This window comes from Pocillopora damicornis, chromosome 4 (genome assembly GCF_964200805.1).
Source record: "Pocillopora damicornis chromosome 4, jaPocDami1.2, whole genome shotgun sequence".
Taxonomy (NCBI): domain Eukaryota; kingdom Metazoa; phylum Cnidaria; class Anthozoa; order Scleractinia; family Pocilloporidae; genus Pocillopora; species Pocillopora damicornis.
In genome coordinates, this window is record NC_142673.1 from 3,862,729 (window position 1) to 3,880,419 (window position 17,691).

Below are 17,691 nucleotides of genomic sequence, written 5' to 3' on the forward strand. Positions count from 1 at the left end.
AAGACCATTGTCATCTTCTCACAAAGACTTTCTAAAAAGGGGCTTGAATTACCTCAAGTTCTAAGACTCTTTAACGGTTTTTTTTTTTTCGTTTTTTCCACTTAGCGCCGACTTCCATGACGGTTTTCATAGGCTAAGTACCCCTTTATCATGTTGATTCCAAAATGAAAACTTAGAAATACAGATTTCCAATCAATCTCCCACCCTGAGTATCCGCAATAATGCAGATGACACTACTTTCTTTTTGACACTACTGGTAGACGGAAACATTTATCCCGATTTTTCTTTCACCTGAGTTTCCACAGTAGCGCAGATGACATGCTGGTGACGGTTTCAACTCGTAGACATAGAAACCGTCACAGTTACGCACTCGGATGTCAGTTTGCCATTGACAACAACCCTTTTTTCAGTGGAAACACGCTTTAACCGCCGCAATTCCTTGCGCAACAGTGGGATGATGCCCTTGAAGCCAACCAGGCGCATGCGTTCCGCAGGAGTTCATGGGAACACAAGAGGACGGCAGCTCGTTTCCTGAAGATCCACGGAGTCTGTACCATTTGGTTTTCAGTTTATTGTCACATTTAAACGATTGAACGTTGCCATATCCACGAGCTCTGGTATCATCTCCCAGGTACTCGTAGTTGAGACACTCTACAAATTGAAAAAGAAACTGGCTTTTCGTAACTACCTGGCAAGGATAATATCGACATAAACGCAGTAAGCATATAACAACGCGAAATTGCATTTGTTTACCTGGTGGTAGGGTGAGGCCTGGACCTGAAATGAAATAACTCAGCAGTTACTCAGAAAGAAATGACGTTTTACAATAATTACTCTTGCGTTCCAGGCTTAACTGAGGTTTTTCGAGTTACAGCGCTAATGGTTCAACTGCTTTCCGTTCAATTCTAAAGCACAAAAATATACAAGATATTTTTTTGTCGATTACTTTATTTATTAGAAGCAAAGTAATAATCCCAAAAAGAAAAGTACAAGAACAAAAAATGAGCAGTAATAAAGAAAAAGAAAATGCAAATGTAAATTTCGTTGCAGTGTCGTAATCTATGAGATGAATGTCCTCGTGACATATGTGTTTTCTTTAATTTTATAGCATGAATGAAAAAATCTCTCCTCGAAACTTAAAGTCCCAGTATATTCATCTCTTACCCGAATTTCCACAGTAACGTAAATTGCATCCGGGTGATTTGTTCAATTCGTATACAAAGAAGCCATCACAGTTGCGCACCCTTATTGTGTTTGACCAGTGACAACAGTTGTCGCCCCAGTGATAACACACCTTGGCCGACACAATTCCGTGCGCTACTGTCGGATGAGTTCCATGAAGCCACCCAGGGGCGCGAGTACCACAGCGGTTCTTTGGGACACAAGATAAGGGCATCGCATGGCCTGAAGCTCCTTGGAATCGGTACCATTTGGTTTCCATGGTATCATCACATTTGGAACTGCTTGTCTGGTAGCCACGTGACCTTGTAGAATCATCAATCACTTCGTAGTTTGAACATTCTGCATTTAGGCGACTGAGAATTTGTTTAAAACTGGTCTTAGGCTGCGTAATATAGAAACGTTTTGTTTTCATCTTACTTAAAGAGTGATATAAAGTTATAAATAATATTGTACTTCTAGAATTCCAAGTATTCTAGTCCTGAATATTCACATGCACACGACTCATATGATTTGTATGATGAAGAGCCACCTCTACCCTAGAAACTAACAGTGGGGTTTTCCAACGATACTCCCACTTGCCTTTTCGACCATTTTGTCGACAAGAGCACATATCAGCATCTTTTTGTAGCTGTTCAACTGCGCCTTGAAATCTATCATCACACTGATTTCCAATAAAGTTGCTATGAAAACAAGATATGACGTCTTGATACTAAGCACGAACCCAAGTAATTTGTTGAAAGAAGTTACCAAGCTTCGATCATTTTAACAAAAACATGCAGAGGATGCTAAGAAACATGACTAAAATACAATATTTGCTCGTGAAAAAAGTCCCAGGAATAAACAACTAGTCCTTACCTTGTGAAGGTTCTGGTGGACCTAAATAAACATGAAAGGTGACAAAAGTTATAACCATTCATTGTACCACTTCACCATGGCAAAAACCTTATGGATTACTATAGTTATCATCATTATCACTATTCCCACATCAATTATTCACAAGTGAATAATCGATGGGTGGTATCCAGGAACAGTTTAGAAGAACACCTTTATCAGGCTTGATCGTGCCTTTTCCTCAACCTTCCATAGCCAAGCTAAACAAAAGTCGTTTTTACAAACGTTGTCTTAATTATGTTCATTAGTAAAGGGGCTCTCGGAGTGACCTTGCATCCGTTTATCCACATATCAGGCTTTTTTTGCGAAATCATGTGTCCCACCACTCAGTTGGCAAGGCATATAATTTTGACAGAAAATGGAAAATTAAAACCGTCTTTATTCAAGTAAAAACCTTATTCTGCTGGTCAAAAGTATTAAAAATAGCTCTTTGTACACTCAATGTCGACAATTGCGTCTTCACAAATTAAACAATGGTTGCTGAAATGTCACTCACTTTCAAACATTTGACAACATTTGATCTTGTCTATACAGTGCAGTTCTTCGCATCCTCCTTTGTAAAACCCAGCCATGTAATATCCATGATCACAGCCAGTCAGACCTTTCTTGTGGAAAGATGCATCGATATCTTTGATGATGCATTGTCCGTATTTATTTGGAAGGTGTTTTGGTTTGCAACATTTTCCTTCTTCTATATTGTATAGCCAGTCCCCCCAGGTACGATACAGTCCTTGTAGAAAATGACCCTCTGGACATACTGCCCATATATGGAAACTTCAAAGTGATGAGAAAGATGACAGTTAAACAAAGTTAGTTCATGACTAATATTTGAGGGAAAAGGAGGAGGACGGTAAAGTTTGAGCCCCGATCTGAAGTACAGAAAGAAGCTATTTATGTTTTCTTGAGGGTGGGATAAAGAACAAATTCTGAGTCACATGAGGAATCGAATCCCAGATCTTCGGATTTCGCGCTCCGATGCTCTGCCTCTCAGCTACAAAAAAAACCATATGACGTGCTAGGCCATGAAAGGACGCGCGTCCTTCAAAAAATTATCATAACTCTTCAGTGAAGCACTTACGAATCTAGTTGATGCCACCAATCGGCTTCGATACAGGTGGATTTGGTATTGTGGTTTGGTGCAGCAGCCTTGCAACAGTTGGCCTCCTCCAGCAAGTAAATTTTATCATCTTTGCCGTTGACGTCATTGCGATAAAACCCTGTTATGAATTCATCTGATGAGTCACAGTTTGACCACCCTCGAGTGTCAAAACTTCTCCACCAATTTGCCATTCTACACTGCTGACTCCAACATTGACTCAATGTCAGCAACAGGAAGGACAGAGATACCAATAGTTTCATATTTCTGCTGGCCCGTAGTACGCGCTGTTGAGGTCCACAATATATATGAAATAATCAGCACTAATATAATGCCCAGATCACACCATTTATGCAAAAAAAAGCAAGAGAATCATAAAAATTTTACCCTTTTTCGACTAAATTTTGGACCTATTGAAAACACAACTTTTTCCTTTGTTATGGTCTTTAGGATACAATCTATGGTCTCTTGAGTGTTTTCTTTTTCTTTTTCTTTTTTTTTTTTTTTTTTTTCATTCTTATTTTATTCCTATCCACGAAGCCAATTGATTAATAGTTTATAGTTTTATACAATTAGCTTACCTGGCTATTGCAATACAGTGTTCAAGGAAGGACCCCTTTGCTTGTAGTGTTATTCAATTCAAACCTTTTTTAACAAAACTTTTCTGTGGCCAAAACCTATACATAGAAACTGAAGTGAAAATTTTTTTTTCTTTTATTTGTTTTCACTTTTTTTAAAATTTTCTTTCGTTTTTTTAATTCGTACTATTTGTAGATCAATTCGGCTTGCTTATATCTTGTGAAAAAAAATTATTAACCACCGAGGAAATTCTTCCAAAAACTGAATTTAAATGTTTATGGAATCAGTAAATTCAGTTGATACCAGTTTAAGCTATTCCAGAATTTTTCAATGCAACCAAGACTTGCCTATTTTCTCGTTATCCAAAAGGATACCTTTCACTCCGGATACTTGACAAGCTGCAACACAACCAATTTTTTCTCTCTCCCGGCCACAAAGGAACTGACGAGGCAAAGGCAAAGACTTGCGCTTCTTGAAATCCATATTGCTTACTTAAAAATTTCCAATTACAGAAAATTAGCAGCTATTCAAATATTACAATTAAATAGGTGATCAGCGGAATACTTAGGCGCTGTGAGGTGCGAAAATATGCTTAGAAATTTCATCTTCTATTTTTGTTAAATAATGTTAAAGATAAACAGGGTAAAAAAGGTAAACAATATTTGCGCTCATCAAAATTTAATTACTGTTGAAAATTCCTTTCTAAAGCAGATGCAGCGAAACCTCCCACAAATTTACTGAAATAGCCTGACTAGAATTTGAGTTTCGTATTTGGTACGGCTTTATTCAGGAAATAATTTTCAACCTTTTCCTAAATGATTCTGAAACGCATTGGTTGTAACCGTTAAGCCACACTCAGCTTCGGATAACTAGTCATTTAGTCATTATAACTTACACTAGTTGTAAGTGCAGCCTTCACTAAATGTGAAGGCTGCACTCAGCTGGACAATGCAACCTCGGTTAGAAATGAAACACTTTTTATCATGGTCATCTAATACAGAGGCCTCTTTTTGCAGGCCTGAACTGAGATTCAAGACGGACATGACCTTATTCGGCTGCTTTCAGTTTACAACTGTAACGAATCATAATTTTCAGTCTTTACTCTCCTTATACTCTTGTTAATTTTATTATTATTATTATTTTTAATTTTAAATGGGCCAGTCAACGAATGCGTGTTCTTCTTTTCTCTTGATCGTATGTCATCTCACATTTAATTCTTTCACCTGGCTTGAGGAACCACCGATCTACAAGGCATTCGATAACGAAGAACAGAAAAAATGTTAACGAATAGGCAAAAAATATTATAAATTATTTCACGGTCCTAATAAGCACTGTCTAACATATTTGTATTCTATTACAGGCAAATAAACAATTACCTCTATGTAACTTTGTTTGTTCTCCTGAAAATGAACTGATTTTATGTACTTTAATCAATGCTAAGTCTCTAAATCTCACTCAGAGATATGTCACCTGTCGCCATTTTCATGCAAAACAACGATCTTCTGGCCGTTAGAACAAAGAACCGCTGGTTTTGTTGGGAGGATAGCAAAGAATAATTTAAATGACAAAACTAGTGTTTGTTAGGTGTCGCTGCAAAGTCATGATTTTCCCAAAATCGTCGGAATCTCACACATTTCTCGATGCCACGGCTGTAAAAACATGATGAGTGCTTCTATAACTTTCTTTCAGCTCAAAATATGGTACAAATCAAGAGTAAGTCATTTCATCTTGAACAAATCAAGGGTGCTCCTTTTGCATTGATCCGTTTACGAAAAGTAATACACAACGTACTACTTGGTCATGTGCGAGGCCGCTGATCAAGTAAATAGGCCTGTAAAATAGTGTAAGATTTCATTTGACGACAGTTTATGGGAAAGTTTATGGTTGCTAAAGGGATCTGAATTCACCGGTAAAGGTACAGCCAATTGACTTTACGGCTTTAAAAAGACCCGATCTGGCCTTTTTGAGTCTTGTAACCATAAAGAGACTTCGTTTGCACAGAACTGACTTACGTAAGAACTTGAAACGAATAACAAAGAAGTAGGCTTCCGCTGTCGCCATGGCGAAGAGGTGCAATCCGGACTGTAAAATGAAAACGATACTCTCATAACAAGTTTAGAGTCATTCGATGGCTCAGAAAGGGCGATGATTCCTGGTCCCAGGGACTTTTTGTTGGAGGCGTGGATCTAACCGAACAGTGCAGATGGAGTTTGCTTTTAACATCAATGACTTGTTACCCGATCTAATTACAGTCGTTGACGACAAGTTAGCCCCATTTCGGTCGCGAATTAAAAATGACAGGTTGGTGTCTATCGATGACTTTTATGTTGAGATGATAATTCTACATTTTTAACATAACCTAGCTATATATTAATTTGATTTAAATTATATTGCGAGTAATCGTAAATTTATACTCGAGACATCATGTTCAGGTTCATCTATCAACCATTGTGATGTTGTCAGAAAGAAAGCAAGCAAAAAAAGAGATTTGGATTAAGCACGAAATCAAACCAAACCATAAAGCTGTAAATGTTTTCAACCTAACTTGTTTTAAATCGCACCTAAGTAGCATAAACTGTTGGTATTTAACTTAAATATAGAGCCTAATTGTGTGGCAAAATTTAAATCCCGGAACAAATAGAGACTTGCAAAATGTACCGGTTAATTTTTTGCAAATTTAAGTGAATGCAGAAACTAGAAAACAATTGGTTTACATGGAGAAAGATTTTCCAGATATTTGTTTGTGTTCCATTAAAAGGTATGAATTTGCAAACAAGCAATCTCAGCTGAAGATAGTTATTGATCACATGGGGGAAGCTTCTACAAGGGTGAGATTTATTTATCACTGTCATCTTGAAATCAGTTTGGGTAATTGATACTATTCTTTTTGCTGACAATACTTGTCACAATTAAGATCAAGCACTGTATAGGAAATTCATGAAGCATATTAGTTTTTAGTTCTATAATTCATTTTCAATATATCATGTTCATGTAATACTGCATTTGCAGGGCTTCTGATTTTGTGCTATGAACTGACTGCAAAGAATGTATAGTGTGTCATTGACAAGGAATCCCATGATTCATGGAAATGTGAGAATTTGATACAATCTCATACAAAGATCCCAATGTATTATTACTTACATGTAGTGTAGGAAACATTGTACATAGTTATAATTAATTTTAGAAGACTACCCTTGGGTTGTCTCAAACTACATGTACCAATTAGATAAATAAGTGTCTGGAGAAATCCAAAGATTTTCAGTGAATTGATTTAGGAAACTGGGAATGGTATAACTGACAGACTTCTGAGATTTTTGAATCAGTTAATTAATTAATTCATAGGAATTAATTTGTGTTAGGATTAAGTTAAATTAAAAGTGTTGTTCAAAGCTTAGTCTGTTGAAATATATTTAGATTTTTTTAATTTGTAACTTAGCCAAGTTCTCTCTTCCACCAAGGCGCAAGGTTTGAGAGCACTAATTACAAGTGCATTAAAACTGCAACATTCAGACCACAGGCTTTATGTTATGAAGGATTCAGCTGCAAACAAGTATGTTTTTACTGTTGTCATAAACTGTGTATTTACCATGGGTTAATGCATTGGAGCCGGAATTATTAAGCAGGAGGCTTTGGAAGTTAAATTGGCTTATTAAGTGAGTCACTGGAAAATGAAAGTGAAAGCTGCATGCAACTCAGAATTTGAGGTTGTCTGTGATTTTTAACCAATTAGAAGCTCTTGACATCATACATTCTGTATTTTTTTACTTGAAAAGTCTCAATGGAGATATCAGAGTTTGCAGTAGACTTTTTTATTCCTGTACTGTAAACAATTTCCAAATACTGTTTAGAAAATAGATGGATTTCCTTTTTCTTTGTAACCTAGTGGCCAAGGAGCAGTTGTGGGGATTCTTAAAGTTGGTCATAAAAAGTTGTTTTTAATGGTAAGGAAAGTTTGATATGTTTCCTTAGAAAAACTACAGTAAGAGTAAAAGGGGTTTTTTTTCATTTTATTTGCTTATTTGTTTTATTCTTTGTGTGTGGAGGTGAAAGCTTTTGTAGAGAAGAGAATTTATTTTTGACTCAAGTTATGTATGACTAAATACAATTGCACCTCATTAGGATATACAAAGTGTGCAGTATGAAGTCAATCCCTTGTGTGTATTGGATTTCTATGTCCACGAATCTCGTCAGAGAACTGGTTGTGGCAAAAGGCTATTTGAACACATGTTGAAGGTACAGTATCTGGAGAAAATTAAAAGTGGCTTTACCTTGGTAAAAGTAAAAACTAGGTCTGAGTTACTAATTAAATGCTGCAGCACTGCAGATGGTGCAAATTTTCAAACTTTTAGCTTTTGTATTCTTACATTGGTGTCGCTGGTTTCAGACTTGTAAGGTTTTTTTTCACTTCTTGTCAGACACCAAAATTCTTGCAGCAACAAGATTGCATACATTACCTCTCACCAGGCTGAAGAAAGAGATTAATTGTAAGAGAAATAGTATGCCCCAAAAAAGACATTCTCTGTTTTCTGAAGTGTGGGAAATTGAACTCGTGTTATTCTTTTTTCATCAGATGGAAGGTAGAATGGTTTATCAGCTAGCTGTTGACAGACCATCTCACAAGTTTGTCTCTTTTCTGAAGAAATATCATGGCTTTAAAAATGCAATTCCTCAGGTTGGTTTCAATTTTCTGTAATGTATGGTCACAAGTTTCATAAAGAGTTCAGGTATAAATTTTTTCAGTGGTACTGTGAATGAGAGATGGAGAATTTTCCATCTTGCAGAATTCCCATCTCTGTGAATTCATGGTATGGCTTATAATAAGCTGCAAACTCTGCACATACATGTAGTAACAAGCAAACTAAACTAAATGCTCAAGGGATTAATGCAGGGAAATTTTACAGTACAGTGCTTCACATAAAGCCAGTCTCTTGCATTTGGACAGCAAATTGAAACCATTTCCTATTGGTTACAATGTAAATATTCTGGATTCTTGATCTAAAGGTCCTGGGTCTTAAAGTTCTGGCCTAGGTCTACCCTCGTGGTGCCGCTGACCACTTACATGTAGTCTCCTTCAAAGCTGTTCTTTGGTCTCGTAACGCAACGTCATTTGTTTAGAGCGTTGCGTGATGTCCTCCGTTGCGCAGGGGACTTTGACCATTCTTCACTTGGGAATGTAAATGGTATCGAAAAATTATCAGAGATGAGGATGAATAAATAGTTAGCCCTCTTTTTTCCTTTAGGATTAGAAAGAAATGGTAAAACGCTTGGCTTGTCTTAACGCAAAGTCTCGCAAAGCCAATTCTCCCCTATCTCCGTCCCCCTTACCTGAACACTTAAAGTGTGCTCTGCTAAGACGAGTTACTATTTTGTCGTTGTTTTCAGGCAAACAACTTTGTGATTCATGAGCATTTCTTCTCGGATCTACAGGGTAAGACTATTTTATGATCCCAGACGATCCAGAACGTAGGGGAAAATAACTAGTCTGAAAACTTTGAACATCGGTGTGTTTATTCACTCGCCTGGTCGTTCTTTTCCCCTTTATTCGTTCACTCTCACACTCAACCCTCTTTCCTTTTCGTATCCAGGGCCTCAAAAGGCCATGCGGTTTACTCAGTAACTTGTCCATGTCTTTATAGCGGCCTTTACTATTGTTTCGTTCAGCTGCCCAGTTTAATTTTTCTTTTTATTATACAATTTATCTTCGTTTTATCATTTCTTTTTCGTAGCTGTTGGCCATGTACCGCGTCGAAGTTATCGCTTTGCTAATGCCAGTCTATCAGGGAAGCCCCCAATACATACATACAGAAAGACAAGTAAGATCAATCAGTTAATATGAAGGCAACTGGACTAAATTTACAATTTATTTCTGAATTTCTTTTAAACCTTGAACTCCCAAGATCTGATTGTTGATCCTCCGCTTTAGCTGCTATACATTTCCTCGTAGATTAGTTATAAGAATTTGATTTTAAAATCAAGATAACAACTTCGCCTGATAAGTTTGAGTACTCTCATTACCTGTTTGTGGGATAATGTAGGGATATCTTAGGGAGAAGGTACATGTTAATCACTTCGGGGAGTTAAAGGGTTAACTTATGGATACAAACCACAACTCACTTTCCTTTGCCAACCCATCGTCAATCTTCATGCCTAAATCAGCCAGTGACATGGGTTGATCTAAATTTAAGGGGTGCGGGGTGGGGTGGGTGCATCTTCCCTCTCACTAAATGATTTTGATCTTGGCAATACTTATGGGTGATGAGTCTAAGCAGTTTGTGGAATTCATCAAAAAAATGAGTGCGGTTGGATTACAAAAGTTCAAGCTCATCCCACAATTTAGTGATTTTCATGGAGCACTGTGCAGTAAACATTGCACTGATCTCGCTATCTCTAAATTTGTCTCGTGTCTGTAGGTCATGCTCGTGACACTCCACCTCTGCTGCTGCGTCGTCAGTCTTCTTCCAGCCGTCAGTCCAGTCGACCGAATAGCGGCAGAGAGTTCTCACACGACACTGCACACAGCGGCGAATCCGAGCCGTCAGCCTTGCAGCGAATAAACAATTCTCTACAAGACATCAACCTCCCTCCAGTAGTGCCAAGGCCTTCATCACGAAACTCGGCACCAGGCTCACGGGGTTCCTCTGCAGGGCGGAGGTCTGTGACGAGACAGATGGAGTTAGGGTAGGAAAGGGTTATGCCCCTAATTAACCAGTGATGTTGTCATTTGTTCGTATTTTTTTCTGTCACGGTGTACTCGTTGTACGGCGGATTCCATAGCCTTGTTGTACCCTGGAGTCTAATACGTTGTAGCTACAAACATGTGTTATTCTCGGATATCAGTTTTACATGCGATATTTCGTCATACGAGGAAAGTGTTTCGATCCTTTTCCTCGCTGGCTTTCATGAAGCTACCAACGCGATTTGATACAAATACAGCACCAGAATACGCTTCAACTTTTCCAAGGTTATCCGATATTGCTGTAAAATACAGGATGTAAATGTAATGAATTTCGCTGTGTAAACACCTTGTAAAGAGTATTGCCTCGGTGTTATAGCATTCTGGAGGAAAAGGGGTGAGGACTTGTGAAGTATTTATCCTGGAGTCTATAGTGAGACCCCATGTTCAATGTAGGTATTTCGTGCGATCAGTGAAGAAAATCTCAGCCGAACGAGACTTGAACGTAACATTTTGCATGTCATCAGCTTCATTGATGGTAATGATTCATCTTCGCTCTTTCGCTTTTTGAGTACAGGAGTCAATTATTAACTAAAGATTAATAATTCCTTACCATTTACTTTTCGTGTAACATCAGAACACCAGAAGCGACCGGTCACGTTAGCTCTGAGACCTACAACGCGTCACGTGGTTTGGCGGCTCGCGCCACTTCGTACAGCCGCCACTCAAACCGCGGGAATTCAGCGGACTTTTCAAAGACAAAAAAAGACGTCGTAGTTACGGGCACAAAAGTTAGTGACAATTTTTATAGGAACAATAGCGGAGGAAGAGCACGATCTCTGCATCTTACCTCAGTCGAAAATCCTTTCCTGGGACACGGAGCAATGGGAAAAAGTTCTCCACAGAGGGAACAGGAAAGAACAGGAACACAAAAACAGTTAAGTTATTTCGAAATATTTCTTAGTAGGGTGTATGGGATGGTCAAAGATTGAAGCACTCTGTTGCCTTGATCACCGTTTGTTCTGGGGTTTTAGTGTAATATGTTATAAACTGACGGTAATCGTTGGTGAACAATGCAACATGTTCAAAGAAGGAAGTAAATACTTCTTCAATAATCTTTCTGCGCATTTTTGTTTGTTTGTTTGTATCTTTTTATTTCGTTTTTGTTTTTTCTTTTCTTTTCTTTTTTTTGTCTTTTGTTATTGTTTTTTGTCTGTTTTGTTTTTGTTTTATAAGTTTGGTTTCCAATAGAGATGTTCATCTTTTTCGGTTTTTTTGACCATCACAAAATTTTGGATTTAAGGCTCCCATCTCCAGAAATTTGTCGTAACCTTCACTTTTTTGCTCACGATGGGCAACGAAATAGCACAATTTTTGTTCCATTTTGTTTCTCGGAAATTTTTCCAGGGCTTTTGTTGCGTAAATGTTAACAGTCTGCACCGTTCTCTAACTCTTTTTTAGAATGGCCTCCACAATGGTTCCGCCCAAAGAAGGCGCACAGGATCAGAACTTCAATATCACTGACAAAAAAGAAACATCAGAGACTTCACAACAAAGTGGAATAACACCATCGGGAAGTTTTACCGTCGGCACAATGTTTAAAGCCCATTTTGGTAACAGACAACCTTTTATCGGTAGCTCCTGGAATATTTTTGGAGTTCCGACCTTTATGAATAAAGACTCTAATTCAGCTCACTACGCGTACACGAGACGAACACAAAGTAGACATCACCCATTTTGAGGAGTTCATGTACATAATGCACTCCTACTAATATCGGGCCGGTTCCGTCGCCATGGGGAACGAATTTTCTTCGGTTGTAAACGAGCAACGCTTTTATTAATGTTCATCATTTGGTTTCCGAGTAAACCTTCGCTATCCTGGTATTACATTTGTTTATTCCTATCTCTTCAATGGTTGTCTAAATCAGCAAACGATTATGTCAAAGGTAATTACAGCAATTTTCAATTGAGTGTCGAATGTAATCCGAGATAGCATTGATTTCGCTTTATTCCGCTCTGTGATTGGTCAAGAAAACTCACGCCAATCCTCTTAACCAATCAGATTCGAAACTTGAACTTATCTTGACTCGGCCATTTGCCTTTTCCCGCGTTTCAGGCAGTGTACTTGACTTTTCATCGGCGCCTTCTGTGTTCTCGTTTCGTCGTATTTCTGTTGCCATTACTGTAATTTTGGTTTGATGACACTCACTCAAAATTGGCTTAAATTTGATCAATTTATGATCGATTTTTCAAGACGTGACTTTAAACATGATTTCTTCATGTTAACAGCGGCAAAGGTCGAGTGAGGGCCTTTAACTCGACACCTTTACGTAGACACCCCTCTCCCCTTTTCCTCTTTCCCTGGTTAAGGGAAGGAAGTGTTACAATCTAACTCCGCACCGCCACCAACCCGGATAACGAGGCATGGCAAATTGAATCTGTATCTTAACATAAATTATTATCACGTACGTTTAACTTCGCGCCCTTTCAAGAGAACCGTCGAAGAGGTGACCAGAACGCACAAAGTTAATATCATTGTATGATTTTATCTTGATTGAACGCATTGATAGTGTGTAGGATAGTTCAGTGTGCGAGTTTGTCATGCTACCTACATCACTTCTATAAATAATTATTTTTACTTAAATTTTATACGCAAAAGAAATGCATGTACTTATTTCTGTCCGTGTCTATTATGTAAACCCTTTAACTCCCAAGATCTGATAGTCAATTCTCCCCTCCAGCGACTACATATGTCCTTTTAAATTAGTTACAAGAACATGGTGTTAGATCAAGACAACGACTTCTACTTGATATGTTTGAGTATTCTCATCAGCTGTTTGCTGAATAATGTATGGATATTGCAAGGAGAAGATAGACGTTTATCACTTCTGGGAGTTAAAGGGTTAAATGTGTGAAAATAAAAGAAATTGAGAAAAAGAAGCTCTAGCGTGACACTTTTTGTGGACGGACACAATGTGCCTGTGGCTTTTAGGAGAATGTTCCAAAAGTAGTATTTGTGTTTAATTTCTGGAAGACCCCTTTATACTCGCTGTGAGAGCGTTCTAATTTGACTGGTATTTTGGCTAGCGTGACCTGATGCTTGCTATTTCAAATGAAATGTTTTCTTACACGTAATTGGCTTTTGATAGAGACTGTTTTGACTGAGTTTTGTTTAGTACCACTTGAGGCCATCTCCCAATAGCTAACGTATTGAGTTCGTACCCCATCCAGGAGCGGATGTTGACAAGAGAAAACCGAGACCACTGCTTTAGGTCCAGGAAAACAAAGCAAGAGAGAGCACGCGAGAATTGGCCTAAGAAAATAGTGAACTTGTCGAGTTAAAACTCGTGTTTGCTGTTTCCAGTTACTAGCTATGTAATACCTAATTTCAGTTATATCGTTCTCTTTAGGATTATCAGAAAGTTGTAAATATAAGCTGCTTACGAACGTAAAGGGCGATTTCGGCATCTGATATCCATTCTGATTTGTCAGTGCGAAAACCTGAATGATTGGCTGGCTCGTCGACGAAATTTTCTGCAGCATTTTGTAGGTTAGAGACATTTTCTATTTCTATTTCTTGCATATGAGGCTGGTTTCCCAAAGTTCAACACCAACTTATGGTCCGACAAAACAATATCGACCTTGGATATTGTAACTCAGAGCAGAGGAACACCTTAGTTTGAAATTCTTAAATTTGTTGAGAGTCATCCGTCTTCCTGAATCTTTAGATCAGACAAGTTTCCAATATCTTTCTTGTACTTATGACTGTTCATTTTTTATTCGCATGTGCTTCCGATGCCGTTTCCCGACGATGACTCGACGAAAACCTATGATATGATATGGGATGACAATGCGGTTTTATGAAGGCTGTGGTATAGTACAGCACCGTAAATGTTCAAAGAGCAATCTTCAAGGCGCCAAGACACCAGTTGTGGGTTTGGCGCCGGGTGGAGAGGTTCTATTTGGGATGATGAAATTTCTTTCCCTTAGTTCTTTTTAACAGGATTAGTGGCTGACAATATAATGATAAAATCATCGAGCAATTTCTATTACGAGGAAATCACAATTTAATTGTGGGGGTGTACACGTAATCTACACATCTTTTCTATTCTAAACTTCTTGGCGATGTAACCATTCAAAAATAGTGTTTTGATATTGAGCGATAGAGATTAATGGTTTAACTAATGAAATATCGAAAGAGGTTAAAGAGAGGTATGACGTTAAAACACTTAGAAATGGAATAAACAAGATTAATATTTTGAGACGAATTTACTAGTGTTTGCGCGAACTTTCAAGATGGAGGAAAATATTTTGTTATCATATCTATAGGATTTAAGACAATGATTCCTTCTCAGGTAAAAACACAGAAAAATAGAAAAATCACCCCTAAAACGTGGCAAGACTTCATCGTTTGATGGAAAGAGCAGAACAACAACAACAGTTCTTACTTTAGCCATATATTCGAAGACAAAATAAAGAAAAAAAAAAGAGCGTTAAGAAGCTCTGAAAAGTAAAGGGTGGTGGCTTCACTGAAACAGAGACTGAATTTTTCTGCAAATCAATACAAACCCGCCTACCTCGCCCAGTAGGAAACCAACGCTTTCAAAGGCGGTAAAACATACGAACAGAGATCAAATTACAGGAAGGGCTTGACCTCTCTCTTTTTCTAGTTTTCAACTTTCTCTCACGAAATACTTTATTTGGCGCCATAGATATCACCCACAGTTCCGAGCTTACGCTAACTTTGCCAACTGAAACTTTGAATAATATTTAGGCTCTTAAATTAACTTGTATCCAGTTATTGGTACTTAATTGCTTCGAAATGACTTCAAATAACGTTTTTAAGGTTTAATATATAAAGCGACAACGGAACTTAGTCTCTATTTGCATGTGGTCGGCAATTAAAGTACAGCCGCAAGCCTGTCCTTGTGGTATTTTGTTGTGGGATAGATAACACCTCTCAATGGTTTATTTACAGATCATTTATTTTTCAATGACCGTTTCAGTGCAGTTTCACGTCAGTTTCAGATATTCTTTAGGCCTGGTCCTGATTGCCACAGTCTTTTTGTAAGCATGGAAAACATAAAAAGCTGTTTCATTATCTTGAAAATGAGGTGCATACACAATGTAGCTTACAGAGTTGAAAGCACGTTGCGTGCTGTGAGCGTTTGTCGGCTTCGGTCCTCACCCTGGCGTAGGTGTTCCATAACAACTCAGGAAGGAACCGCTGGATAGAGGCTTCAGAGTGCACAAATTGATATTCTACTGCCTCGTGCCTCTTTTGGCTTGTTCTCTCGTTTACGAACCAACTTTAAACTTAAGCAATGACGTTTGTTGGACTTTGAACTTTGATTTATAAGCTATTCCTTAATTTGAGCTGTTCTTAATCGCCCTGACCCCTTTGTACCAAAACCTCCCAAAGTGTATCCCAATCTTAAGAAGTGCAGCCGACACAACACTAATGGAAAGAACTTATATTGTGTGCGGTGAAATGACTTTAAGTCTGTTTTGTGATTCTTTCGGTACTACAAATCAACTTCCCAGTTTTACATTTTTCAGCTTTATTTTTCGCAAACTGTACTGAGAATCATGAAGATTGGTTTGCATTAAAAGCTGGCGATGTGCTCTACAGCTTTGTTTATATAGGAGTTGAATGATATGGTAACACACCACTAAGTTGTTGTTAAGTTGTTTTCAGCTCGTTCATAATTTTCAAAACTTCAGAATGTACAATCATCTGTTTTCATCGTTTAAAAGCATCACACCAGGCCAAGAATAGTTTCCATTCCGTCCTTTCTTGTTTCGTGTTTCGTATTTAACCAATGTCACTTAGTTTTTCTTCAAATGAATGTAGAGACTCTCTTTTCGCGCTGGCATTCAGAGGAAACTATTGAACAACAATTGAAATTTCTAGTCAAAAATATAGAGTGGGTCACTGAATATAGCATAGCGGTCATGTTGTATGTTGTAGATGCTCAAAATAAGGCCACTGTGGTGCATTTCGACCTCTGATTTGCTTACGATGTTACGTTAGGAAATAACTGAGAACGTTCGAGAATGGATAGCAATCAAAGCCGTCAGTCTTCTTAATTTTTTTTTATCAGTGTCATTGCAATTTACGCCCACCTCAGCCTGGCCCTGGATTTGTCACGTTTAAATTGATCCGTTTATTTGCCTCTTAGCAACCGTTGGCTACTGCCCCCTTAAATGACGGCTGAGATGAAATACCCACTGTCAAAACAGGAAAACATTGAAAACATTTGAAATTTATCTGTTTATTTACCTCTTAGCAACCGTTGGCTACTGCCCCCTTAAATGACGGCTGAGATTAAATACCCATTGACACAACAGGAAAATATTTTGTCCCATAACTGGATAAGTAGGGTGTGGGCATATTGTATGATTCTCCACAAAGAGGCATTTTTATGTATTCAGTCACTTTCAAAACTGCATGCAGACATAAAAGTTAACTGTGAAGGTGCCTTAAAAAACACGCCTCCTTAATTGCTTGTGATCGGGCCCGCTTTCATCTCATTATCATTTTAGTTGTTTTCTAGTCTAGTCAACCGTGGATTATTCCCCGATGGCAAGTGATATGAAATATTTTTATTTGGAACAGTCATCTTCCGAACGAAGTAGGTGATTCGTTTTTCTACCTTTCAACCTTAACTTTTCGGTGATTTTGGTAGACTGGAATCTAAGGAGCACGATTAAGCCATAGTTTAATGCAGGTGAACACGTCTCAATTGGTCTAAGTCCCCATCTTTGTATGTCAAGTACGTCCTTAGTTTAAATGAAGTTTACGTGGGACGTGAGAAAAAAATTGGTCTCACTTAATTGTGCATTCTTTCTTACACAGTTCACGGCAAAATATCAACCTAACTCGTTTACAAATGGCTGAAATTTTTCATTTCATGTCCAATTACCACACGAAATTTCCCTCAGGCTCCGCTGGTAATTTGGAGAATTAAGCTTAGAGCAAAGGTGAGGAAAACATCTCGATAAAGATAGATCATAATGTGGCTTTGGTAAATTTTCGTAGAAAGTGAGCGTATTATGAAACTCAACATTTTAACTTGGCTTCTTTTCAATTTCCTAATCTTTTCTCACAGCACTTTGTTTGGAGGCTGCAGTAAGTGATACTCATTAAAACAAGTTCATGACATTTTACTTTCATTTAGAAACAAGAAACCAATCATTGAACTCATTAATATTAAAAAAGTGTTATATGGCCGAAACAAAACAAGATAATTCACAACAAATATCTAGA

At 38.0% G+C, this 17,691-nt stretch overlaps 3 protein-coding genes across 3 annotated transcripts; 1 reads left to right on the top strand and 2 right to left on the bottom strand.

Annotated features, from left to right (window-relative positions):
• Positions 1–275: 275 nt before the first annotated feature.
• Positions 276–1,594, bottom strand: LOC149046518 (pancreatic secretory granule membrane major glycoprotein GP2-like). Its single transcript, XM_089202578.1, has 3 exons — positions 1,165–1,594; positions 754–777; positions 276–651 (listed from the first exon to the last, which is right to left on the bottom strand). The coding sequence occupies exons 1-3, from the start codon at positions 1,592–1,594 to the stop codon at positions 407–409; spliced, it is 699 nt and encodes a 232-aa protein (XP_089058704.1). The 3' UTR covers positions 276–406.
• Positions 1,595–1,725: 131 nt separating this feature from the next.
• On the bottom strand, positions 1,726–3,500 carry LOC149046519 (uncharacterized). Its single transcript, XM_089202579.1, has 4 exons — positions 3,152–3,500; positions 2,570–2,847; positions 2,038–2,058; positions 1,726–1,862 (listed from the first exon to the last, which is right to left on the bottom strand). The coding sequence occupies exons 1-4, from the start codon at positions 3,430–3,432 to the stop codon at positions 1,726–1,728; spliced, it is 717 nt and encodes a 238-aa protein (XP_089058705.1). The 5' UTR covers positions 3,433–3,500.
• A 2,083-nt stretch (positions 3,501–5,583) lies between these two features.
• LOC113686094 (uncharacterized) lies at positions 5,584–13,361 on the top strand. The gene is made up of 11 exons (XM_027203693.2): positions 5,584–6,049; positions 6,507–6,576; positions 7,207–7,298; positions 7,632–7,689; positions 7,868–7,981; positions 8,319–8,420; positions 9,131–9,176; positions 9,475–9,561; positions 10,159–10,426; positions 11,059–11,358; positions 11,883–13,361. Exons 1-11 carry the CDS (start codon positions 5,952–5,954, stop codon positions 12,160–12,162), a joined length of 1,515 nt encoding a protein of 504 aa, XP_027059494.2. The 5' UTR covers positions 5,584–5,951; the 3' UTR covers positions 12,163–13,361.
• The last annotated feature ends 4,330 nt before the right edge of the window (positions 13,362–17,691 follow it).

What these genes read in the sequence shown, in the direction of transcription:
- LOC113686094 (XM_027203693.2), top strand. Translation starts at nt 5,952, where the DNA reads ATGGAGTTTGCTTTTAACATCAATGACTTGTTACCCGATCTAATTACA. An exon ending in AAGGATTCAGCTGCAAACAA is followed by an intron (nt 7,299 to 7,631) that starts GTATGTTTTTAC and finishes TTTGTAACCTAG; the next exon opens with TGGCCAAGGAGCAGTTGTGG. An exon ending in AGAACAGGAACACAAAAACA is followed by an intron (nt 11,359 to 11,882) that starts GTTAAGTTATTT and finishes ACTCTTTTTTAG; the next exon opens with AATGGCCTCCACAATGGTTC.
- LOC149046519 (XM_089202579.1), bottom strand. Translation starts at nt 3,432, where the DNA reads ATGAAACTATTGGTATCTCTGTCCTTCCTGTTGCTGACATTGAGTCAA. An exon ending in TGGTGGCATCAACTAGATTC is followed by an intron (nt 2,848 to 3,151) that starts GTAAGTGCTTCA and finishes ATCACTTTGAAG; the next exon opens with TTTCCATATATGGGCAGTAT. An exon ending in TCCACCAGAACCTTCACAAG is followed by an intron (nt 1,863 to 2,037) that starts GTAAGGACTAGT and finishes TTGTTTTCATAG; the next exon opens with CAACTTTATTGGAAATCAGT.
- LOC149046518 (XM_089202578.1), bottom strand. Translation starts at nt 1,594, where the DNA reads ATGAAAACAAAACGTTTCTATATTACGCAGCCTAAGACCAGTTTTAAA. An exon ending in ACGTTACTGTGGAAATTCGG is followed by an intron (nt 778 to 1,164) that starts GTAAGAGATGAA and finishes ATTTCATTTCAG; the next exon opens with GTCCAGGCCTCACCCTACCA. An exon ending in AGGCCTCACCCTACCACCAG is followed by an intron (nt 652 to 753) that starts GTAAACAAATGC and finishes TTCAATTTGTAG; the next exon opens with AGTGTCTCAACTACGAGTAC.